Source organism: Temnothorax nylanderi, unplaced genomic scaffold (genome assembly GCF_030848795.1).
Source record: "Temnothorax nylanderi isolate EJ_2023f unplaced genomic scaffold, tnyl_v1.0 TNYL_tig0459_pilon, whole genome shotgun sequence".
NCBI lineage: Eukaryota > Metazoa > Arthropoda > Insecta > Hymenoptera > Formicidae > Temnothorax > Temnothorax nylanderi.
The window spans coordinates 82,958-109,057 of record NW_027249521.1 but is presented as its reverse complement, the minus strand read 5'-3'; the positions used below and the strand labels follow the sequence as shown (position 1 = coordinate 109,057).

The window sequence follows — 26,100 nt, the reverse complement described above, 5'->3', positions numbered from 1 at the left end:
GGGGAATCGCGAGGTGGGTGCGACTCGGCGATCCGAATCTCACGCAGACGAACGACACCGCGATGTCGCAGACTATCAGAATCCAGGAAAGGATACGGCATCCTGACTAAAAACGCCCATTGCAATATCATGACATAGCTATACTCCGCCTGGAAAAAGAAGCTACCTACAACGCGTTTGTTGGACCGGCGTGTCTTCCGGTTGATTGGCCTGACGTGGGTCAAAATGACAAGGCAGTTGCCACCGGATGGGGCACAGTCGACTGGTGTAAGATTATAAAAAGAGAAATTTTTAAAATTACTAAAACCGAGTTGCTAAAATTAAGTATTAACTTATAATGTCCATGTCTACCAATGGAGATTAACCTTAATCTCAATTTAACTTACTTTTTACCTTTTTCTAATTCTTAGAACTAAAAGACGGTAAAAAATAAGTTAACCAAAATTAAAATTAATCTGCATTGATAGAAATTGGACATAAGTCTTGTATACATAATTATATTTTATTTTTATATATGCATACGTATGAGTAAAATTAATAAGAGCATGTCGCTTAATTCAGCTGATGACAAGGGCTCGGACAATCTATTGAAGGTGACACTCAATTTGGTCCCTCATCAATCTTGCAACACGAGTTTCTTCGACGACGATTTCATAGATCTCGATTATTTCAATAAGTTCGCACAAGGGATTGTCAACAAATGGCAAATATGCGCGGGAGAAATGTTAGATGCGCTCGGGAAAGATAGTTGCCTGGTAATAAATAAAAATATTTATTTGCATCGAGAAAGTCCTCGTACCTTTCAAATCTCAATAAAAGTTTCATTTTAACGCGAGCCTTTTAAAATCGTTTTAAAGTTAAATCTGATGATGCGCAGCTTTACGATTGCTTCTTTCCAATTTCATTTTACTAGCAAGGGACCAAAGACTTGATTAGCTTCAACTGGGGAAAAAAACGTTAAATTATTTTTATAAACAGAACATTTGTAAGCAGAGGCGAATTGATAGAATATACTCGTTGCTGTTCAAGGGTGACAGTGGAGGAACACTCGCCGTCTTTAACACGGTCCATCCGTGCATGTACACCATAATCGGGGTCACCAGTCTTGGACGAATCTGCGGCATCAACATCATGCCTGGCGTGTACACCCAAGTCTACTATTACATCTCCTGGATAGAGAGAACCGCGTGGCCGGAATATTTTTAACATATCGTTACTCATTTAATTTAAAGGTATCCATTTTAAGGTATTCCTTTCACGGAGGAGCGTATTTTGTAGGCGCTTAAGCAGGGCCTCAGCAAACTCTTGTATATTGCATTAAACTTATATAAAATTAAGTTATAATTAATTATTATGTTTAATTATAAGAAAAAAGTGAAAATATTATGTGTATTTAGAAATTTTTCATTTTTCGGTAAATTTTACTGTCAGTATTGAGCCAAACTCCCCGCCTGGCAGTGTCCTCGAATCGGATCACGCGGGAGTATTAACGGCGATCGGCCGCGAGGCCTCACGCCACTCTGACACGCTTGGCTCTAGAACACCGTGACCGCCGGGGCACGAAGCCCTCGGGGCACGCGCTCCGCCTAACCGAGTAAGTAAGAAAACGATGAAAGTAGTGGTATTTTACCGGCGATGTTGCCATCTCCCACTTATGCTACACCTCTCATATCTCCTTACAGTGCCAGACTAGAGTCAAGCTCAACAGGGTCTTCTTTCCCCGCTAATTTTTCCAAGCTAGAATCGTAATATTTATGTGAAATTATTGGAACGACGGGTAACCGACATGACACAACAGAATAGTCGGTTTCTCGTGACCCCTTTCTATATATCCGTGCGTTAGATATAAGGGATCTGCAATTTAATGTCGATTCCAAATCGGTTTTCTATAGCTAGAGAGAAAGTACACCCTCGTGGCAACATACTCTCGGGGGGTTGCCACGCCATTTCCGAGAGGTGGCGATTGTATAAAAACCGACGATTTTTGGTGGTCGGATTTGAACTCGGATCTTCGGCTTATTAGAGTAGCGCACATATCTCTGCGCCACAATCGCCCTCTTTGGGTCGTATTTTGCTCGCCTTCGGCTCGGGCGGCAAACTTCACACTCGTCTGAAAAACGCTACTTTCGCCCCTTGGTGCACAATATACTATTTTATTCAATAATATTATAATTAAATAAAATACTATATCTAAGTAAAACATGTATTGACATCTCGGTATGTTAAATTCAATTCAATTTATATAATCTTATTGTACTGTATTTATATGTATAATCTCATTGTATCCAAAGAATATGGTATACTATGGTTCATGCTACTAGATTTTTTCAAAGAGATGAAAAACTGTTTCTTAAAACAGTTCTTTCTAAATTTAACTTTAAGATATATATTTATAGGTACATATAACTGAATACAAGTCTGTGTCTATATAGAAAGACCTCTACGAAACTCTTAACTCCAAATTTTTTTTAAATACACTGTCTTTTAACTCGAGGCAAATAATCGTGACATAATTAGCGCAAAATACTAATCTTTTATCTTTAATTGCAAAAAATCATATAATAGGAGTAATATAGATGTTTTGGTGTACACTACTGATGTTAGAAATCCCCGGCCATCGAAATAAAGTCCATTCGATTCCACGGAAAAGATTAAAAACCGTCTGAATAACACGTTATCGCACACACATGCGTGCCGCAGCTATGTTAACAGTTGTGGTTGAGGGAAAGAGGCAAAGAGTGGGGACAACGATTTCCGAGTACATTCGATAAGAAAACGCAACAGTAGTTTGTTCTATGTCGGATTGAACGGAGATAATGTCGCCATTACTCGTACTTTGATTCCATCGGTAGTTCGTTCGTCAATGAGTGCTGGACAAGCGGCTTGCGATCGCAAAATCCATTCTTTTCAATAAAAACGATCGTCGCGCACTTCCAAAATATACATATGTACAATATATTTTCGGATCGCACTGTATTATTAGCTTTAATATGCAGCTTGATTCGCTGATAGATTTGGCGACATAGTGACTACGGTGCCATTCACGTACTGGCACATATCAAAAAGCCGAGGCGTTATCATTCGAATTAAATAGGATAATACCTATTGTGAGAAAAGGAATATCGTGCATGTTATACCAGTTTTTAGTCTCCGCTTTCCTGTTCTTTTCCATGTTTTGCTTCTCGCGAGCAAGAACGAGCGCCTTTCACGATTCCACATCTAAGGCGCGTTTTTCAGCAGCCGTGTCGCGTTATCGCTGAAGCCAGTATCTGTCTGACAGTGTCGTAGGATCAATGAAAATAGCCGATAGTGACTTGAACCGAGTCCGTTCTTGTTCGGATTGTACTTTGTTCCTGCGAGACGTTGCATCCTCCAACTGCAGGTGTTGTCAACGCGACGTGTCGAAAACCGTTAGGACCAGATCAGAAAAGTTTTCCTGCCCGCGAAGCGCTTTCCACAATGACAGCACCATGTCGTCATAGATCAATGGTGATTTTAGTGTTGATAAAGTGACCGCCGCCAGATGGTAATTTGTGCAAGGTAATCCTAAATATAAGTCATCTTTTAATTTAGGGGATTGTTGCCGACCGGTTGCGTCAATTTAAAATATTAGGGTGCGCCCAGGCACACATAAGTAATTCTAATGCTATAATATACGTGACGTAAGCTATAGCTATAGAGTTACCCAGGTTGAATTTCTGAACGCAGCCCTGATGTTTCTCGAGCTTGTCTTTTATCTTACCTTCAAAGTTTTCGCAAATTGTACAAAAAAAATCAAATAAGAATTATGTTTACAAACTGATCTTTCCTTTGGTACTTGAAAAGAGAAGATTAAAAGACAAAAAATTAAACCGGACATTTATATTCTAATTGGAAGTGAAAGAATCTCGTAGCGATCTGACGAATTTATCTAAAGACCCTACAGCTGTTTCTCGAGCGTATTCTGCTGCATGCGGTGTATCGCATTTTAAGACGTATCTGATGTAAAGAAGGTGAATTTTCAGCGTAGCGCATGGATATAGCGACATTGGTGCAACAGCAGCATCAAACGCTCGAAGGCAATCACAATCAGGGTCAGAAGGAGCAGGACAACGTAAATACTGTTGCGTCTGCCGAGGGTCATGCGGTCGACAGGTTTCGCGGCGAGGCTGGATGTTCGGCGAAGGAAATCGCGGTCGTAGCTCCGGACAATGATAGCGTTGGAGATTCCTCTACGCAGTGCAGTGACGTTATAGACGACGACAATGAAGAAGAAGAGACGGATGTCGAGGAAAGCGGCGCCGGCGGCTGGATCATGAATCCGCCGGTATCGACCATCATCCAGCACCATCAAGCGTTCTATACCACGAATGGTTACATCGCCCTTCCGAACCCCGATTCGTCGAATTTCAGTGACGTTCGCGTGAAGGATTCGAGCAATGTGCATCTGGGTAATGAGGTCAATTACAATGGTCCGGTTACCATAAACCAATTCGTTTACACGAATTCTACTCCGAATCAAGATGCGATTGAACTTGACGTTATCCGCCCCTCCGAGAATATCTCGAATTTGTCGACGAATAAGGACAACGGAGCTCCAAACGGATGCATTTTTCCGCAATATACTGAATTAAATAAAGGTAATAGTTAATCGTGCAACGCACCCGTTGCTTTTAGTTTTTCTATATATACTTCTTTCTTTACGTAAGTATACAAAGATATGTTTAATCATAAAATCACCGGATAACTAAAAAGTACAGATCTCTTATAAGTTTCTGGATCTTAGGGTAACAACAATTTTATATAAGATACAGTTTTATATAAGAAATAATAAATCGCGACCCGCTAAATTGCATTATAATGTAAATATGCTAAATATGCTATAAATTGAATATAGATAATGTAAATATTTTTTATCGATATCATTGTAAAAAGACATTACTCTTCTTTCCTGATAAAAGAAAATATACTTTTAACTCTTTCAAGTTTATAATTTGAAAACGTGTGTAATAAATATATTGAATATCTAATTATAGAGAATCAATATTTGTTCTAAAAATTTTAAATATTATATATTAGTAGAACGCAATAATTGCTTGGTAAATTCAGAGACATCATAGAATCAAATTCTCTTCTCTACGTTTTACATTTAAGCATTTTCGACAATTTGTGTTGCGTATATACATATTTAGCCAGAAATGTTTAGTCGATTAGACGTCAATCTAATATCGATACATTAATAAATAGTTGATGTCAAAAACTTTATTTGAGTCGCAAAAAATACCTTTAGTATATGCCTTTTTATCTAGAAGGAACTATTTACAAACTTTGATCGTTTAGATCTGGGTTGCCGCCACCTAGTGTGGCCTCGAAGGGTTAAAACTATATTCTGGAATAGTTGTGATAGGACCATTAATCAGAGTAGTTAATGATATTTGTGACATATCGGCTGTTCTTCCGAAAATGTTCATGCTCTAAGAGTTGTCTTTCTCTATCGCACGGAGAAAAAAGCATGCGCGCTCTCTTTCACTCGGCAACTGTTTCACGCACAACTGCTATGTTGCGTCCTCCTCTATTGCATAGAATAGTACGTTCAGCGCTTCTCTGTCGCACCCCGCTCGCTTACTCAAATATTCGGACTTTAAAGCGCGGCAACCGCAAGTCTTGATCGATTTTGCTTAGGCAACCTAATACCACTGTGTTCGCAATAAAATTATCTTTATTTTTTGTATAGTTCAATTAAAGAATACAGATGAGTGTAAATTGGTAATACCAACTCACCTGTTTATACCTGGCAACCCGATAATAGGGAGCAGTAAAAGATAGGCAACCTAACTTTTCCTTTCTACTTATGCTTTGTACTTTCGATTGGTACTGAATTTTTTGAGAATATAAATGAGTGTAGAAATAAAAAAAAAAGTTAGAGCAACCACGGGCATTTCTAAAAAAATTCAAAAATTTAAAAAAAAAAGAACCCCTTTACCGATCATCGCCAAATTCAATACCAACTTTCCTTGAATGATACTCTATCATTTAAAAAAAAAACAGCCCGATATCTCAATATTTGCGGAAGTTAGAGCAACTACGGACATTTCTAAAAAAATTCAAAAATTTTTTAAAAAAGAACCCCTTTACCGATCATCGCCAAATTCAATATCAACCTTCCTTGAATGATACTCTATCGATTAAAAAAAAAACAATCAAATCTGTACATACACACACACACATACACACATACTTCCGGACATTTCTTTTTAATGCAATATTTCGACGTTTTAGAACACTCTGAACATATTAGCATCAAAAACTCAAAAAACAATCTTTTCTTTAGTTTCTTCTACCCCTATTTCATATATAATTCATTAAAATTTGGTTGACTAGATCCAACTTTATACGCAATCAAAGGTTCATATACGAAATTTACGAAAACAAAGCTTCCTCTATGAGGAAGCAATAATTAAATTATTTTTAATTAAGGGTAGCCTTGAGCTGATTTAATTAGGCAACCTATCCGCGATTTGTTTGTTTATTCATTATTTTTGATAAAAAATACCTTTTATTAGGAAAATAGATGAGTGAAGGTCGATTTAGGTCGGGATCTTGTACTATTACTTTGAGCATCAGGTGACACGACCAAGATTTTCATTTTTTTACTCCAAAACTATATTTTTTTAAAATCTGGGAAAATTATATGTTAAAATAAATACTAGTACAATGTTTTTGCAAAAAAAATTAAAGGTGTCACTCTAAAGGAACACGAAAAAAATTTTTTTTTGAAAAATTCAAAAATTTTTTTCAGCTCTATTATTTGTTTAAAAATTACAAAATATTTTCTTTTAAACACCATTATTGATACCTACAACATATATTTTTTTCATAAAAATTGGTCGAGCCGTTTTCGAGAAAAAAATTTTTTGTTTTTTTTCTTTCTTCCTCCATAACTCCTTCAAAAATATAATTTTAAGGTGAATATTTGCAGGAGTTCAAGGTCACATGGGTACTAACTTACGACGCCAATATCAACTTCATACTTGCGGGGGCAATTTTTACATGCTTATCTCCCTATGCCCTTTTAAATTTTGTCGATTACATGAGTGTGAATAGTCATTTTCGATGTATTTTTGCCTGCTGAACACGAATCCGTTGTCCAAATTCGGCTAGCACGTCATAATTTTGAGAAAAATGGGCCTCAAAGTTGTAAAAACGGCATTTTTGATGGTTTTCGTGACGTTGTAGCACGGCAGCAAATTTTTTTCCTCAATTTCATTAATGCCACGCGAAAGTACCAACTTTTAGCTTTAAAATGGCTTGTGTTTTGTTTCGGTATGATTATTCGTTTCTGAGATATAGCTAGAATTAGAAACACCGGTTGCGCGCTGGACTGATTCTGTTTGATGGTCAACCAGCTCCAGAACTCTGAAATTTATTTTTAAAATGCTGTTTCGCCCCATCAGTCATGTATATTATTTTTTTAAGATTTTTGACATCTTTTTTGATCTCCGGTAAGCTGGTTGACCATCAAACAGAATCAGTCCAGCGCGCAACCGGTGTTTCTAATTTTAGCTATATCTCAGAAACGAATAATCACATACCGAAACGAAACACAAGGCATTTTAAAGCTAAAAGTTGGTACTTTCGCGTGGCATTAATGAAATTGAGGAAAAAAATTTGCTGCCGTACACCCTCAGAAAAGATTTCTAGATACAATGCTATTACTCTTCAATCTATCATAAAATAGGATCGAAATAGGGCCAATCATATTTAGTATTGAAACAACAATATTTTAATCTTAAATAGAAAATTTCTTAAGTCTAGAATAAAATAAAAGATTGACTTAATATCTTGAGACAAGAATACATATATAAATTTAAGCTTATATATTCTTGCGTTTAGACTAATCTTCACGCGACGTTGTAACTTATAACGTCGTGAAGATTAGTCTAAACGCAAGAATATATAAGTTTAAATTTATATATGTTATTCTTGTTTCAAGATATTAAGTCAATCTTATTTTATTCGAGCGAAAAGAATAGGAATTATTGATTTAATCTCAATATTGTTTTATTTTTATACTACTTCAGGTTGTGATGAGATAAAACATGTCAAGAATATTTTTTGTCTCGTTATTAGAAATCTTTTCTGAGGGTGTACTACGTCATGAAAACCATCAAAAATGCCGTTTTAGGCATCAAATAGCCGAATTTGGACAACGGATTCGTGTTTAGCAGGCAAAAATACATCGAAAATGACTATTCACACTCATGTAATCGACAAAATTTAAAATTTCAGAACGTCCCATATATATGTATATATATATATATATATATATATATATATATATGTGTCACGCTGTCTGACATAGATTGGCGAGATATTGCATGCCGCAAATTCTTTACTCGATTGTGAATAGAATAACGGAAAATTGATACCAAACAAGAATTATAAGAATTATGCTTTACGTGAAGGACTTAATGTAATTATAATACTCCTTCCGTACACATGTGCTACCCGTCATAATAATTGTGTATGAATTTCATCAAAAGGTATTAATAAGTAGCTCGTGAAACAAACGTTCTAATACAGCTTTTTATAATTATTCTAGTGACACAATGGCTCTGGACGTGGAAACGTGCGGTTTTATCGTGCGTTATAACTTTAATACTTCTAGCTATTGTAGTGCCCATAACTGTACATTTCACTCATCAACCGGACGCATCGGTCTCCCCGAAAATTCCAACCTCATCGACCGAAGGTAATTGTCTATCTAGAAAATTTTTCGTTTTGCAAGCGCGACATGAAGCTATAACGTTATGTTATCCTGATTGTAAACTTAAAATCTGTATTTTGCAATCTAATATCTGTATTTATTCCATTTATTCGTCTACTTAAAAGCGCGCCTCTCTTTACTTTCCACGTGCCACATATCATATAGGGTAACTCCGGTATATATGCCGCAGCTAAGGGAAACTTAATTTATCGCGAGTACTATTTATTATGTTTAAGGCAAATAAATTATACCAATAAGAACTTTATACTGTCTACTACTATAAAAAACAGAAATATGAAATATTCATTCTTTGTATTTAATAAAAAAAAAACGTTTAGGAATTCTTGCATTTTTGCCATATATCCCAGAGGGTTGGGTTATATGACATTTATGGGTGAAATATACGCCTTATAAAAAATTACAAATAATGTTTATAGATAAGGCAATAAAATGTCATAATAAGTTATAAAATGTGTGTAAGAAGTTTATTAAGATGTAAAAATGATAAGCAAATCATAGAACTGAAATCTTTTAAAAAGAAAATAGAAGAGCGATAGATGCATTAAAGATTATTGTTATTATACGATCCAAAAATGAAGGAAAAAGAACACATAGAAGATTTCGAGTTTTACAAAGTGTCTGTACTATGGCATAAATCCCGCATGCTAACTTGCCGTATATCCTAAACAGAAGGGATATACAAGATATTAAGTTAAACAAAAAACAAAACGCCCAGTGAGTCCTGCGGATTTTTAGGCTTTGACTCGATAGTATGTTGTCCAACAACAAACCGTGCATTTAATAATAATTAATATTGTGAAATATTATTAAGCATCAAGATCCGCTTCGACCAAAAACAGCACTTCTCATTGCTTGTGTTATTTTAAATTTTCCTTTTTTTCTAATTTTGCATAAGACACTTAATCTTTTTTAATTAACATTAATTTTTATTAAATATTTTCGTAAACAGTGAAATTTTACTTGTAATAATTCGTGAAAAAAACTGTTATATAATATATATTATAGTTCTTATAAATAAATATATTAATAGTATTATTTTGCAAACATATCTTATAATTTAAACTAAAAATAATATATAAACTTATATAGTCATATAAGATTATATATGATCAGATCAGATATTGCATTTCAAAGTATTCGATAGATGGCATTCGATGGGATCTGTTTCTCGTATTCAAAATTTGACAAACAGTGTTATAAGAACGGTATCAAAAGACACGACACTGTCTCTGCTCCATGGAGCGGCACAATTTTTGTATCAGTTGTATCGTGGAGTCTACTTTTATAATAAAGTGGCACACTTAAAAAATAACATTTGAAAATATATAACAATTTTCTTAAACTTACTTAAATATATATGTCTTTATATATAATCTTATATAATCATATATGACCATATAAGCTCTTATCAGGCCAAAATTCATATATGCGAGCATATAAGATCGCTTCTTATATGAGCATATAAGACATTATAAGAGATATTTTTTATATGTCCTATATAATCATATATGACCATATAAGATCTTATCAGGCCAAAATTCATATATGAGCATATAAGATCGCTTCTTATATGAGCATATAAGACATTATAAGAGATTTTTTTTCCCGGGCGTGTAGGCACCCGGCCGGCGCCACAATCACAGAGTCCCACGCGAACAAATAATACAGTGGGACTTTTAAAATTGGATGGATCAAGGGAAGCTGTAGCGCGAGCAAGTAAGTAAAAATTCTTTTCCAAGCTATTCTCTAATAAAAGATAAAAAATACTGAAGTAACTTTAACATTTATCAAAACTAACGTGCAACTTGGCCCACTTAATATGTATCTCTTCAGATCGCTTTACGAACGTATCTCGTAATACGTAAATGCATCTCTTAAATAACGCACCCAATTACATTTTCTAGCAATGATGAGTAATTAGCTTTATCAACACTAAATCGGCAATATAGACATTCTGGTTGAATTTGATTTATCAAAAGAGCGATTATTTATTAGATACAATATGCAATTGTCCGCGATTTTTTCTCTTGTTATAATCCTTAAAACTTTTATTTTTAGATTTTGACATAATTGTCGTAATCGATGGCACCCCGTACATTGTCAACACGGTTGAAAGTTCGCAGAATTGCACGACGGCGTCGACCACATGGATCTTCGAGAACGGCAACCGACGACAAGTCTGTTCACGTCAGCTCATCTTTGAGGACAACTTCGATAATCTCAATGCCACAAAATGGAATCAGTTGAATCGTTTTGCCGGCCCGCCGGTACGTATTGCCGACAAGTGTCCATTTATAAAAAACGGTTTTCATTAAACTGTTATGCTATTTTTGATGCTAGGATTATGAAATTGTCGTCTATATGACCGATGAAGTAACGGATACGAGCGATGGACAGCTGCGCATTAAACCGATCCTGATGCTTAATACTAAATACGGCACGAACTTTGTATCACGTGGAACATTAAAAATAGAAAAGTATGCGGATAATATAAATTAAGAAAATAAAAGAGAGATTAAAGTCAAACTTAATTATATTCTTTTTTCAGTTGCACAGGCAAAATTGGTACAGCAGAGTGCTACCGCAAAGCCGCTGGCTTTTACATCTTGCCTCCTGTAATCTCTGGACGTATTAATACAAAGGGAAAATTTGAGTTTCTTTTCGGGCGTGTCGAAATAAGAGCTAAATTGCCACATGGCGATTGGGTCTATCCTGGTAAGTTTATCGCAACTTTTTTCCATCGATTTTTCTTGCAATTTTGATCGTTGTAAGTTCGTGTTTTGTAGTAATAACACTAGAGAGTGCCGAGAATACATGGCAATTGGGACTGCATCACGAGATCAGGATTGCTTCCTCGGTGGGCAACGAAGAGCTAAGGACTCCCGAGGGTGAGACTATCAGTGGTCACATATTGGCCGCGGGTGGACTGACCGTATCCTTAAATGAGAGTAACGCGCAGAGTAATAATCGCATGACGCTACCCAAGACGCAGTCGGGCAAAACCTGGTCGGATGATTTCCATATCTTCGAGATCGAATGGAAGAGCGGCCTCATTGTAGTAAAGGTTGACGGAGTGCAGTACGGCGAGCAACCCGTCGACGGGTCGTTTGGAAAACCGGTATTGAAATTATATTGAAATTCTTTACAGTTTTTTAAATAATTAAATCGTGTCGATTTAATTCCGGGGAGGGAAGGGTATTAATGTTCCAAGATCCTTTACAGAAATTTAATACTGTAAGTGATTATTTGGCTATTGATTAATTACTTATTTTGAGTATTAAAAGTACTGTTTTTAATGATTTTAATACTCAAAATAAGTAATTAATTACTAGCCAAATAATCACTTACAGTATTAAATTTCTATAAGGGATAGGTGTGTTTCAAGTCCTACAAATTTGCGGCGCGCAGTCTATTAAGTTGGAATATATGTAGGGGAGACCGGGGCTAAGCTGACAACGGGGCTAACTTGACACTAGGCTTTTTGCCAATTTAAATCTATCGTAGAAACTTGCCTTTCCTACTGTAAATGCGTCTTTATGTGCCAGTATTATCAACGGAATTTGGTAACATTCTGAGTTATAGTATAATTTTTAACGCGACATAAGCGTTTTTGATAGTGAAAAGTAATTTTTCTGATCTCTCGAAAATGGTCTACTCTTTCATCGAGCTTTCGGGTAAAACTAAGCGACGTACAGCAAAATTTCCTTAAGCAATTTTGTACCTGAAGGAACGCTCTTTAAATGTGTACCATTAAATTTGCTTGAAAATTTTAATTAATTGTTGAAAATTGCCTTTGAAAAAATTGTGTCGAGTTAGCCCCGGTATTTTTCAATTTGAAAATTTGTCATTGCGTCACTTTTCCTTTTCTGGGGGCAAAACTAAGCGACGTACAACAAAATTTCCTTAAGCAATTTTGTACCTGAAGGAATGCTCTTTAAATGTGTACCATTAAATTTGCTTGAAAATTTTAATTAATTGTTGAAAATTGCCTTTGAAAAAATTGTGTCGAGTTAGCCCCGGTCTCCCCTATATGTACAGTATGTACATTATAATTCGTTACTTCTTTACTTAAGTATAGAATATACAAACACCAACACCTTGTTACAGCTCAACGCTCCATTTTTCTTCGATTGATTTGAAATTATATTATATTTTTCTTCGTTAACCCTCAGTTACCTCACCTGGGTCTGAGAGACCCTGCACATTGTTAAAACGTGCAGGGTTTTTAAAACATTCATAAAACCCTTGTATCTTTTTTTAGTCAGTACTACATCAATTTGAAAAAAAGCAAATTGTTTCGCTTTTTCAGAAAAACACGTCTTCCTTTTTTTTTAAATAACATTTACATTTTTTAACTTGGAATAATCTAACTTGCACAGTCTTGTAGATCTTTAAAAGACGCATCGATTAAAAAAAAAAGACTTCAAATTGATGCATTTGTCTTGAAGATACAAGCTGGAGAAAACGGCAGGGGTCTCTCAGACCCTGGTGAGGTAATATCGGGGTGTAAAAACGTAAGGTAACTGAGGGTTAACAGAGACTCTTGTACCATTTGCATAGTTTTACTAAATCTTGTAACAATGCTGAAAGTTTGATATCATTTATTGCGCAGTCGTATTTGACTTTGGGCGTAGCTGTCGGAGGCCTTCACGAATTTCAAGATCACGTCACAAGCAACGGATATGCCAAACCTTGGCGAAATGCCGAAGCGAAGGTATGCTACTGAATATTTAAGGGTAAATATGCATAATAGGGGACCCAGCCCCAATGACCTTGACCTTGACATATGTTGTCAAGGTCACCCTTCTGAGTGACCTACAGAAAGTTTTAGCCGTCGCTCGTTTTTTATTAAAAAGTTATTAACAAAAAAAGTTTCAAAAATATAGTAGTTATTTTGAGTATTGAAAGGTATAAATGACTAATAAATATGTCGAAATAGTTCACACATACACTTTCCTACATCCTCACTAACCTACATAGGTTAGATCCGTTAGATGACGCGCTTTAAACACTTAAATACTTTTAAAGCGCGTCATCTAACCTATGTATTTTTTAAAATATCCTACCTACATAGGTTAGATGACGCGCTTTAAACACTTAAATACTTTTAAAGCGCGTCATCTAACCTATGTAAGTTAGTGACGCGCTTTAAACAGTTAAATTTCATGGCAGAGAATAGTTAGTATATTGAAAAGTATATATCTCTACTTTAACAAAAAGACTGTTCAATGTATCAACGATTAGCTGCTTTAAATGACTTTTCTTTGTTCATAATTGTACTATTTTTACATACACTTACAATTAGTCATTTATGCCTTTCAATATACTCAAAATAACTACTATATTTTTGAAACTTTTTTTGTTAATAACTTTTTAATAAAAAACGAGCGACGGCTAAAACTTTTTGTAGGTCACTCAGGAGGGTGACCTTGACAACATATGTCAAGGTCAAGGTCATTGGGGCTGGGTCCCCTATAATGCATATTTACCCATTGTTCTTTACAGACATTTTACAAATTCTATCATGCGAAAAATCACTGGCATCCCACATGGGACACAAGAACAGCGCTTCAAGTGGATTATGTGAAAGTGTGGGCATTGTAAATATTTTCGTCTGCGTGAAACGATAAAATATCCGTATAACTACGTATATTTTTATTATCTAAAGTTCGCAGAATTGCACGACGGCGTCGACCACATGGATCTTCGAGAACGGCAACCGACGACAAGCCTGTTCACGTCAGCTCATCTTTGAGGACAACTTCGATAATCTCAATGCCACAAAATGGAATCAGTTGAATCGTTTTGCCGGCCCGCCGGTACGTATTGCCGACAAGTGTCCATTTATAAAAAACGGTTTTCATTAAACTGTTATGCTATTTTTGATGCTAGGATTATGAATTTGTCGTCTATATGACCGATGAAGTAACGGATACGAGCGATGGACAGCTGCGCATTAAACCGATCCTGCTTAATACTAAATACGGCACGAACTTTGTATTACGTGGAACATTAAAAATAGAAAAGTATGCGGATAATATGAATTAAGAAAATAAAAGAGAGATTAAAGTCAAACTTAATTATATTCTTTTTTCAGTTGCACAGGCGAAATTGGTACAGTAGAGTGCTACCAAGTAGCCGCTGGCTTTTACATCTTTCCTCCTCTAATCTCTGGACGTATTAATACAAAGGGAAAATTTGAGTTTCTTTTCGGGCGTGTCGAAATAAGAGCCAAATTGCCACATGGCGATTGGGTGTATCCTGGTAAGTTTATCGCAACTTTTTTCCATCGATTTTTCTTGCAATTTTGATCGTTGTAAGTTCGTGTTTTGTAGTGATAACACTAGAGAGTGCCGAGAATACATGGCAATTGGGACTGCATCACGAGATCAGGATTGCTTCCTCGGTGGGCAACGAAGAGCTAAGGACTCCCGAGGGTGAGACTATCAGTGGTCACATATTGGCCGCGGGTGGACTGACCGTATCCTTAAATGAGAGTAACGCGCAGAGTAATAATCGCATGACGCTACCCAAGAGGCAGTCGGGCAAAACCTGGTCGGATGATTTCCATATCTTCGAGATCGAATGGAAGAGCGGCCTCATTGTAGTAAAGGTTGACGGAGTGCAGTACGGCGAGCAAGCCGTCGGCCGTTCGTTTGGAAAACCGGTATTGAAATTATATTATATTTTTCTTTGTTAACAGAGACTCTTGTACCATTTGCATAGTTTTGCTAAATCTTGTAACAATGCTGAAAGTTTGATATCATTTATTGCGCAGTCGTATTTGACTTTGGGCGTAGCTATCGGAGGCCTTCACGAATTTCAAGATCACGTCACAAGCAACGGATATGCCAAACCTTGGCGAAATGTCGAAGCGAAGGTATGCTCCTGAATATTTAAGATTAAATTTCTTAAGAAACTTTTAGAGCTAAATATGTAAGAGATTTTGACAAATAAGTGCAATCAATACATTGTTCTTTACAGGCATTGTACAATTTCTATCATGCGAAAAATTACTGGCATCCCACATGGGACACAAGAACAGCGCTTCAAGTGGATTATGTGAAAGTGTGGGCATTTTAAATACTTTCGTCTCCGTGAAACGATAAAATATCCGTATAACTACGTATATTTTTATTATCTTGGATTTTATACGCGTGTCTTTCTTGCGAACACGTACGTTTATCAATAAAGGCCGGAATTTCAACCTATCAGAAGCCGTGTGCAATGCATTCCGTTGCTATTCCCTGTTCCTATTGCCTGTACCTTTGTATTGTGTTCCGGCCTTAACGATCATTTAACTCACACATATTATACACAGAATAAATAATAACACACACTGATTTGTACTTGATGATTATTTCTTATTTTAGAGTTCTGGCTATTCTACTACTAACTTAAGCTAACATAGTTTACAGTTCTATCGATTGTATTCGAGTGCATTCGCGCTGTTGCGGATGAAGTTATTACCACTTCTAAAGGGAGCTAGAGGTTCAAAAATGTTCTAGGCACAGGTTGCCTGTTCAGTCGAATATCAGGACCAAGACCGTTTCCCAACTGTTCCTTGAGCCACTCTCCGCGATATCCAAAGCGCCGTTGATACGTTCCCGCGGCACGTGGTCCATCCTCGGGTCTGAACTCGATGTTCATCGGTTCCTTTTCGGTACTTACGGACACGAGACGTAACAGACTCGCGATACCGTTCTGGGCCCATTCCTGGAGCTGCGGTCGACTGGGCCAAAATTTTGGGAAAATTAAATCATCGGGCCGATTGCTGAACAATGCTTGCGGCCAAACGACGACAAATCAAATGTCCTGGCATTCCGTGTCAACGTTCGATCGCCGCACCATGCGTTTCTCTACTCAAGATAATTATATTTCTGTTTTCATTAACAGGAAATTTAATAAATTCAGATTAATTCCATCAGTTTGATACATAATTAAATTGAAATTTTGCAGGATCGTTTACAAGAAATATAAAAATTACAGGGTAAAATTAAAATTCCTTGAATTGAATCAGAGAAGCAAGTGAATTAGTGCCTTTATACCTGCTTAATATAGATCACTTACCGCGCAAAGAATGATCGTTAAAAGTACTTTATTAACGTTCATGACTTGCTGAAATTGCGCTCATTGCGGAAGCACCTACCGGAAAATAATGAACGACTGGCTCCATTCGGATTCCGTCCGGCTTTTATGCCCTTTTCTCCCGTACCCCATAGGAAATTCGTGATTCGCATGAAGTGCGATTCGTGAATAACCGATTGTCATTCACGACAGTATCCAATGTAACTTTTTAAACTCTCGCGCGCCGTTAAGCGCGCGATCGAGTTTTTACTTTCACTGCCAGTATTACGATACACTGGCGAACATTTTCGTATAAGCACATTGGATTACTGAATAAGTTTCATAGGGTAGTCATTCCGCGTCGGTAGAGATACTGTTCCTCGAGTGACAGTTTCATGGGGCTCTCAGGGATTGTCAACGCATGGCAAATATGCGCGGAAGAAGTCGGGGAAGATACTAGCCAGGTAATAAATAAATATATTTATTTGCATCGAGAAAGTCCCCTCGTTCCTTTCAAATCTCAATAAAGTTTCATTTTAACGCGAGCCTTTTAAAATCGTTTTAAAGTTAAATCTGATGATGCGCAGCTTTACAATTGCTTCTTTCCAATTTCATTTCTCTAGCAAGGGACCAAAGACTTGGTTAGCCTCAACTGGGAAAAAAACGTTAAATCATTTTTATAAACAGAACATTTGTAAGCAGAGGCGAATTAATAGAAAATACTCGTTGCTGTTCAAGGGTGACAGAGGAGGACCACTCGCCGCCTTTAACACGGACCATGAGTGCATGTACACCATAATCGGGGTCAGTCTTGAGCCACGACTCTGCGGCAGCATCATACCTGACGTGTACACCCGAGTCTACTATTACATCCCCTGGATAGAGAGAACCGCGTGGCCGGAATACTTTTAACATATCGTTACTCATTTAATTTAAATGTATCCATTTTAAGTATCAAATACATTCCTTTCTTTATACGACGCAACAGTTTGTTTATTCCTAGTGCGAGCTTCTACTGAAAACCCGACCTTAGCGGTATATGATTAAACAATGTACATGTAAAAGTATAAGAAAATTGAAGCTAATCTTCGTCCTCGTGGACTCTTATGGCCGTTCGCCTGCGACTTTCGATCTCGCTCTATTTCTCTCGTTGTCAAACAGAAGCGCGAATGTACAAACTCACTCAATCCATCGCTCCCGGTCGTCGGAGAATCCGCGAAAGTCCGGAACGTAACGCGGTCGTCTATTTTCGTTTATCTGAAAAGGCGGCCGCCTCCCGCTGCTGGTCCCAGCCGAGGTAAGGAAATTGCACGCGAAGCGACCGGCCGCGGCACGTGTCTCCGCGGCCAGGGCAGATCGGGGCATTCGGCGTGGAAGAGCTCGCCGTTGAGTGCAAAGGACGATTCCTCCTCGGATAAGAGTGTTATTTTTGGTAGCAAAACTGGTTCTACGGGTTTAATTAAGACTATCGCGATGTCGAAGCCACGAGGTGTACATTCGGTGTGACCATACATTGGTGCCTTTGTTGATGCATTGTAATTTGTAGCGATACAAGTCGATAAAACCAAATATTGTCACGAATATACCAATTTAATTATTTTAACATGATATAAGATTTTATATAGGGGAGACCGGGGCTAGACCGTTAGTTTTTTTTCGGTGCCGATTTTTAACAACAAAATAAATAATTGTAGTTAAATTTGGTATACCACTGTAAAGAGTGAACCTTTAGCTACAAAATTTATACAGGAAATTTTTATCTACGTCGCTTTGTTTAACCGGTATAGAGCAAAAACGACAACGGTGGAAAAATTGAAATCTCAAAAATGCCGGGGTTAAACCGCCACCCTCCCGGGATAAATCAGTTTCAGGTTTGATCGGCCATGAAATATTAAATATCTACACTGGATTCGTGTTCAGCATGCATTACTCTTTATAATCAGCATGCATTTATAATCACGTACCGCGAGATTTGGAGAGCAAATATTATTGCAGATATTACAAAATTTCCACGCGCAGAAAATTTCACTTTTCACCACGAAAACACGTTTGCCTCCGTAAAAATCATAACACGGCAGGTAACCTGCCGAAACTCCGTTGGTCACATGGGTACCATAAGCAGCGTTTACAATGTTAATAGCGAGTTCGCACAATATACAGGTTTCGAGATATTTGATTTGGCGGATTTACCCCGTTAGCGGTCTAGCCCCGGTCTCCCCTACCTTCCTCCTGAAACCAACAAAAGAATGTGAACGGAAATCTTGATTTATATAATTTATATATTAATAATAAACTAATCTTTTTCTTCAATTATAGCAAAATAAAAGATATATTTTTATTATATAATTCCATTTTTATATTTCATATATATGTATAATTTATCTAGTCATCTGACTTTTCTATACAACCCTTATAACAACCTGATGATGTTTAATTTTCGGCAGATAGACGGAAGAACGTTCAATGTCGGCTCTTCTAGATGTATGTGGAAATGATACCGGTTCGCCATCGATATCGAAGGCTGATGATAATCTGTCCAATAGCGACGGGCCCCTGATTAAGAGCATCATTCGCCAAAATAGTTGCGGCAGCATGCATGCGAGGTGAATAAGAAAGCAATCGTGCATTAGATTGTTAATAATAGCTCCTATGCAAGTATATCTAAAGAAAGATATTTATAGTAAAATAAGTCAATTATTAATATTTTTTTAGAAAGAATATTTTACTTGATTATACTTGTTTTTGCTTTACTACCAATGTATGACTTTGTTCCGCTTTATATTATCACAATGTATAATTAATGTTATTATTTATAGAAAGAAATTAAATAGAAGATATAAATAATTACTAATCGGAATTAATTAATTCAGTATACGCATTTCAAAAATTACAATTTTTCGGATATCGGCTATAATTTTCTCGTCGGAGGTGACGGCTTCGCATATGTTGGCAGATGTTGAGACTACGTCGGTGCCCATGCCCGCGGTTATAACAGCAGAAGTATTGGCATTTCCTTCATCGGTAATTTCGGTTCAGTTGTACCGCCGAAACTACAATTACGTGCCGCGCAAAAGATCATAGAGCTCGGCGTCAAAGCCGGAAAGATCGCGCCTGACTATAAACTGTTAGGTCACCGACAAGTTTCGAACACTGTGAGTCCTAGAGATGCCTTATATAATGAAATTATAAAGTGGCCTCATTGGTCATCCGAGCCCTGACTAGATAGCTTGAAAATTTAACTTGTGAATGGAATACAATGTCTGAAAATATTTACATCTTTTTTTTCTTTAAATCTGTAGTTGCCACTTGTTTATATCAGTTAGATATAATTCCAACAAGTTCAGATAACAGTTAACTGAATATATCGCGGATCTACTATTTTCGTTCCGAATATAAAATCTTCTTACACTCGAATACAATGAAATATACGACAAAAGAGGTAGTCCCTGCAAATTTTGTAGCATCAATAAATTTAATTAGATCAAGCTAATTAGTGAATAAAGGAAGGAAATGTCATATATAAAAATACATTTTGTGTTGGAGGTATGATAATAGGCATTGTACTGGTTGAACTTTATAATAAAATTAATTGGCTGTTAAATAAATATTAAAATTGAAAATCGCTATTAAAATATACATATATCATGTACATATGATACAGGAGATATACATCAGTAAGAAATGTTAAGTAGTCCATTTTAAGTCAACCACACGCATTCACTAACGTGTCCAAACACCAGATTACTCAGTTCAGTGGTTTGTATAAAGAAATAAAGATGCCAACGTGACAGTATATAACTACATACTTTATTCTATTTTATAATATACCGGATTTATCAGTCATGTTTTAATATCTAATTTTGGGGAACATCTTGTATATACGATTTAAAAATGTAATTTGTTGTACATTTGACGAGCCTATAATTTGTTAAATAAAGAGACATATACGTATTCAATTCCTGTACATCTTTTTTCCAATCGTCAAACATTATTTGTACTCATCTCACAGTGGCGCGGATGGCAATCTACATACAATAGAAAATTTAAAAAATTAAAAATGCAAGAGGAAATAAGAGAGAGAAAGAAAAAAACAATACTATGATAAAAGAATGGGAGGTCCAAAAAAGAGATGCTGTAGAAAAAGCGACAGAAGAAATATTACCAGAAAGAACTCCACATTAGAAGTTACGTTAAATTCTGGACAAGAAGAGGAACAAATATGATTATAGAGAAACTGAAAGGTAAGGAACAGAAAAGGACAGTTATGGTTAAAAAGAAGATCTTAAAGGAGAAAAACAGAATCATTGACAATGACCTAACTTGGAAGGTAAGACAGGTACAGAGGGAAATACGTTTGGTAGGGGAGCAGAGACGAAAAAGGCAAGGGAAACAAGAGTTAAAATCAAATATAGGAAATTACAAGTAATTGAAAGAAAGTTTACATGGAAAGGAGAAGGAGATTTAAAAGAGCTAAATTTTTGAAGCAGGCAGAGTTCTGCTGGTCCATAAATAGTCGGGCAGAGAGAAAAGGAGTTTAATGCGGCCATTCCTACGGGCTACGTGTCGGCGGAGCTGAGTCTCTATAGTATTATTAAGTATAATATTTTCTTTTTATTCAATAATATTATCATTAAATAAAATACTATATCGAAGTAAAACATGTATTGACATCTCGGTATATTAAATTAAATTCAATTTATATAATCTTATTGTATTTATATGTATATATAATCTTATTGTATCCAAAGAATATGGTATAGTATTATGTTTCATGCTACTAGATTTTTTCAAAGATATAAAAAACTATTTCTTAAAAGTGTCTATCTAAATTTAATTTTAAGATATATATTTATACACTGGCCAAAAAATTATCGCAACACTCAATTTAACTAAAATTTCGCATAACTTCAAATAGCCGTATCTCCGCGAAAAATTGTCGTATTTGAAATTTTTTTTTCATTTTGAAGGGTAAGGTCTCTACTTTAAAAAACTTTCGTCAGATTTTGATTTTACCCTTCTTCCCCTTCCGCCCACACGTGTTCAATAGGATTTAAATCCGGGCTCATCGGTGGATGTAGATAGCACCTCGATGTTGGGATATCATGGGAAGAATGGCTGCGAGATTTGGAAAGACCACCAACCAATCTCCAGCAATTGGAAGCAGCTCTACATCGAATATGGTTGGAAATTCCATAGGCCACAATTAGAGCCTGCATCAATATGCGTGAGCGCCTGCAAGAGGTCATCCGAAGACGAGGTAGTAATACACACAATTTTAAGTGCGAATAACCATCGCTCCCCCAACACACACACACACACACACACACACACACACACACACACACACACACACACACACACAGAGCAGAGAGGGTCTGGCTGCGGGAGTGACGAACCGTGGGGTCCTTATCTCTGCTGACACACATATATACACACACATACACACACAATGGGCAAAATCCGACCAGCAACCTCTCCGTGGTATCCATTGGGTAATGCTAATACTGGCGGTAATTGAATGCACAAAAATGCATAGATAACTTTGATACACTGTAACTCCGCGAAAAAAATCGTACGGACGTCAATTTTTTTTTAATTGCAAGGAAAAGTCCATATTTTGCGATAATTATGATGATATTTGCGAAAAAAGTTTATTCCACCCCGTAGAGTTCGTCAAACTGTGCAATATTTCGGAGAAAAAACACGTCCTTACTTTTAAAGAGATGGCGGAAGGGGAAGACGATAAAATCAAAATCTGACGAAAGTCCCTTAAAGTAGAGACTTTACCCTTCAAAATAAAAAAACATTTTTTTAAATACGACAATTTTTCGCGGAGATACGGTTATTTAAAGTTATGCGAAATTTTGGTTAAATTGAGTGTTGCAATAATTCTTTTGGCCAGTGTACATATAACTGAATATAAGTCTGTGTCTATATAAAAAGACCTCTACGAAACTCTTAGCTTCAAATTTTTTTTAAATACACTGCCTTTCAACTCGAGGCAAATAATCGTGACATAATTAGCGGAAAATACTAATCTTTTATCTTTAATTGCAAAAACATATAATAGAAATAATATAGATGTTTCGTGTACACTACTGATGTTAGAAATCCTCGGCCATGGAAATGAAGATACAAGTCCATTTGGCTCCACGAAAGACTAAAAATCGTATAAAGCGACGTTATCGCACATATGTATATGGGTGTTTCTACGTAAATAGCGTTTTTTACTGTCCAAGCTTGTTATATGTTCATGATTGAGAGGAGGGTAAGCAAGCGTTGTGAAAGTTCACTACTGCATCGTATTTGAAGTATCGCACAATAATCTGTTAATTGGGGAGTGGCTTATCCAATGGAAACATGCAGAAACTCCTAAAAATGTCAGTTACCTGGCCTGTCCATTGTCGAAAATTCTCTATTCCAGTTACACTTACTCCCTCCAATTGCAAACTCAATTGAAAATTCCCCATGTTCATTCAATCATAATATAGAACTAAGATTTTAACATCATTATTAAACATAAATCTCCCTTTGGAACCGAAAAAACCGGCTTCAAACTTGGTCCGGACATATGGAGTAAAATTGCACATTTTGAATTTTACCGCGGTTCCGCCATGTTGCATCGATTCAATGGGAGTCTGGTGTGGAGATTTCAAGAATTGGACATCAGGTGTGTTGTTTACATTGTTGGTGGTTGGTTGTTTTGAGCGTGATACAATCGTAATCGTGTATTTCACTTGAGAAAAGGTATGTCATAAAATTACGCGTCATTTGCCTGGCACATCTTTTTTTATTATATCGCAGTAAATTTTTCCTTCTAGTGGTAAAATTCTGATGATATTCGGTAGGCTAAACTTGATTTTTAATGGAAATTGGTTTACGTCAATTCAGGAGAAAGTGAGATTAATTCAACCATGAAATGTCAGTCTACTGGCATGTCATTCACCTGGCCATTCATGGGTTTGACGTTGAAATAAAATCAAACACGGTAAAAAACGTTGAAATAAAATCAAACACGGTAAAATACGGCGAAATAAAATCAAATACGGTAAAATACGGCGAAATAAAATCAAATACGGTAAAATATTTTTTTGGCCCCAAGGGCCCCAAAACGTTTTGGCCCCGTTTTGGCCCCAAAAACGGAATTTTTTTGACATTTCCTCTCAAAATCACTCATTGTTGAGGTAATTCAATATTTTACTAGACATGCAAAGTCGACTCATTACCGCACTTTACCAGATCACTGATGAATAAGCCATTACTTTCAGGTTTTTGATGTTGTAGTACGCTGGCTTTCAGGGTATGTTTCTGCTTCTATATTCACTCAAAAATAGGAAAAAAAAATTTTTTAGGTATGTTTGAAATTGAGATATTTGCAATCTGAAAAAACGCTATTTACGTAGAAACACCCATATATTATTATAAATATATAATATCCACAGACTTTTATACTAGACCACTAACATCTATGGACGCACTGCCGAAAAGCTGATGCGAGTGCAAGGTGCAAGTGTTAGTGAAGGGTGCGGCCATATTGAATTAACAACAAGTCACTATCGGGTGTTCAGTTGCTCATGATGTGCGTTTATCTGCATTCGTTATTACAGTACATAACGAAGCAGGCGAATGTTTTTGTGTTAAATATTGGTACATGTTATCAATAAGTTTGTAAGTCATGCCTTCGACGTGTAGCGTACTTGGATGCCGAAATCGAACCACTACTCCTGTAGTATTAAACCCTTTCTTTTGGACATTCTGTATATGCCAGACTATTGTATAGAAATCTTGTATAAAACCACTTGTATAGAATAGTAGTATAGCATATCTTGACTAAAATCAACATGGCGGCAAGCATCACGGGCGAGATGTCTGTCAGCGGTCTAGTATTGTATAGAAGTCTATGATAATATCTAAATATTATTTTATAAATTAAAATCTCACATTTTTTATCCGAACCCCAGATTTCTAGCAGTTTGTGTTTGGACACGACTCCCTGCGACTGCAGCGTTTGTACTATTGCTTGAGTGCGTGGTATCAACCTGAAAAAATCGTATTGAATTGATGTAATCTATTCGATGAATCAACGTGAAATCAAAAGGAGATAGAATAACGATTTACCTGGCCCATGACTTGGTGATGCTCCCAGGTGTCGTCAGCAGCGACGGGACAAATCGTTTCAGCTTAGGGCACACTTGACCCTCCAAGAAGAAATACGCTAACCACTTGACACCGTCCACGGATGCTCTATATCCATCGATGGTAGTGCCCATTCGGCCTTTCCGAATGTACCAGACACGCGGCAAATGATCTTCCCGGTTCATTGATTATATCTATAAATATCTTTATAAATAAGTAGGAAAAACATTATAAAGCAACAATTGTGATAAAAATACCTTGGCGGTGGATCAACCAATGGTTCACTAAGATGGCATAGCATGGGCGAATTTCGGCAATCATTCGGGTTCTATCATCGTGACACCTCGCATGTACATCTTATTCGTTTCGTACACCTCTTTATAAACCACCTATTCCAGACTGATTTTCCGTAGAACGCACGAAGAATGCATGAACACAGGTTCCTTCATTTCTGGTGTTCTGAAAGATGATACAGAATAGAGAGGTCGCATTCAATAGGTCTTAATTATCGATGATAATTAATAACACACCATACCTAACCTGTAAGCATGTTTCCACTTCGCCTTATCCTGATCCTCTTTTACCTCGTCGGGCAAAACCTTTCTCGCGACTTGATCCGCCATACCTGCAAGAACTATCTGGCGTCTTATCGTGTCCTGTCTCGCGGCACGTATTCCTCGCACTCGCGTAAACTCTGGTCCACTCATCTGGTCCTCCAGCCTCCTCGAGATTCGCCGCCATATTGATGATGCATGACGCGCCGCTTGACTGTTTTCCGTCTTTTTATAAGTCGACTATTTAGAAGTCGACTTTTAGTCGACTTTCCGCCATTTTTAGAAGTCGACTATTTAGAAGTCGACTTTTAGTCGACTTTCCGCCATTTTTAGAAGTCGACTAGAAGTCGACTTATAAAAGTCGACTTGCCGTCGACTTTCCGTCAACTGTGCTTTTAGGGTTTGTAATCGTGATAAGATACCATAGGGCCAGGGTGACCAATGGGGCCACTTTTTAATTTCATTATATAAGGCATCTCCAGGACTCAGAGTTTTCGAAACTTGTCGGTGACCAAACAGTTTATAGTCAGGCGCAATTTTTCCGCCGAACTCTGACGCCGAACTCTATCACGGCCA

General features: G+C 36.8%; 3 protein-coding genes across 9 annotated transcripts; 2 read left to right on the top strand and 1 right to left on the bottom strand.

Annotated features, from left to right (window-relative positions):
* The first annotated feature begins 114 nt into the window (after positions 1-114).
* On the top strand, positions 115-16,110 carry LOC139782985 (uncharacterized). 3 transcript variants are annotated; one of them, XM_071722088.1, is made up of 20 exons: positions 115-267; positions 562-755; positions 1,030-1,232; positions 1,432-1,594; positions 1,683-3,540; positions 4,010-4,619; positions 8,582-8,731; positions 10,385-10,483; positions 10,826-11,034; positions 11,108-11,244; positions 11,316-11,482; positions 11,554-11,885; positions 13,380-13,481; positions 14,273-14,367; positions 14,436-14,586; positions 14,660-14,793; positions 14,865-15,031; positions 15,103-15,434; positions 15,546-15,647; positions 15,752-16,110. In XM_071722088.1, exons 6-20 carry the CDS (start codon positions 4,013-4,015, stop codon positions 15,848-15,850), a joined length of 2,883 nt encoding a protein of 960 aa, XP_071578189.1. In that variant the 5' UTR covers positions 115-267; positions 562-755; positions 1,030-1,232; positions 1,432-1,594; positions 1,683-3,540; positions 4,010-4,012; the 3' UTR covers positions 15,851-16,110. The 3 variants fall into 3 exon arrangements, with proteins under 3 accessions (XP_071578189.1, XP_071578190.1, XP_071578188.1); XM_071722089.1 differs by having other exon boundaries at positions 4,005-4,619; positions 14,273-14,358; XM_071722087.1 differs by having other exon boundaries at positions 4,005-4,619.
* LOC139782992 (serine protease snk-like) lies at positions 546-1,206 on the top strand. Its single transcript, XM_071722104.1, has 2 exons — positions 546-755; positions 1,030-1,206. Exons 1-2 carry the CDS (start codon positions 546-548, stop codon positions 1,204-1,206), a joined length of 387 nt encoding a protein of 128 aa, XP_071578205.1.
* LOC139782986 (probable ATP-dependent RNA helicase DHX37) lies at positions 16,108-25,911 on the bottom strand. 5 transcript variants are annotated; one of them, XM_071722092.1, is made up of 5 exons: positions 25,506-25,911; positions 25,228-25,429; positions 24,953-25,164; positions 24,776-24,873; positions 16,108-16,499 (listed from the first exon to the last, which is right to left on the bottom strand). In XM_071722092.1, exons 3-5 carry the CDS (start codon positions 25,153-25,155, stop codon positions 16,435-16,437), a joined length of 366 nt encoding a protein of 121 aa, XP_071578193.1. In that variant the 5' UTR covers positions 25,156-25,164; positions 25,228-25,429; positions 25,506-25,911; the 3' UTR covers positions 16,108-16,434. The 5 variants fall into 5 exon arrangements, 3 of the variants coding, with proteins under 3 accessions (XP_071578193.1, XP_071578191.1, XP_071578194.1); XM_071722090.1 differs by lacking the exon at positions 16,108-16,499 and adding an exon at positions 17,300-19,387; XM_071722093.1 differs by lacking the exon at positions 16,108-16,499 and adding an exon at positions 20,620-24,157.
* Between the last annotated feature and the right edge of the window lie 189 nt (positions 25,912-26,100).

Bases quoted from the DNA above. Each gene is read 5' to 3' on its own strand.
- LOC139782992 (XM_071722104.1), top strand. From the start codon at position 546: ATGTCGCTTAATTCAGCTGATGACAAGGGCTCGGACAATCTATTGAAG. The intron at 756-1,029 runs GTAATAAATAAA...TTGCTGTTCAAG, and splicing joins TCGGGAAAGATAGTTGCCTG to GGTGACAGTGGAGGAACACT.
- LOC139782985 (XM_071722088.1), top strand. From the start codon at position 4,013: ATGGATATAGCGACATTGGTGCAACAGCAGCATCAAACGCTCGAAGGC. The intron at 11,483-11,553 runs GTAAGTTTATCG...CGTGTTTTGTAG, and splicing joins TGGCGATTGGGTCTATCCTG to TAATAACACTAGAGAGTGCC. The intron at 15,032-15,102 runs GTAAGTTTATCG...CGTGTTTTGTAG, and splicing joins TGGCGATTGGGTGTATCCTG to TGATAACACTAGAGAGTGCC.
- LOC139782986 (XM_071722090.1), bottom strand. From the start codon at position 25,155: ATGAACCGGGAAGATCATTTGCCGCGTGTCTGGTACATTCGGAAAGGC. The intron at 24,874-24,952 runs GTAAATCGTTAT...CGATTTTTTCAG, and splicing joins ATCACCAAGTCATGGGCCAG to GTTGATACCACGCACTCAAG. The intron at 19,388-24,775 runs GTGAGATTTTAA...GCTCTTAATCAG, and splicing joins CTGGGGTTCGGATAAAAAAT to GGGCCCGTCGCTATTGGACA.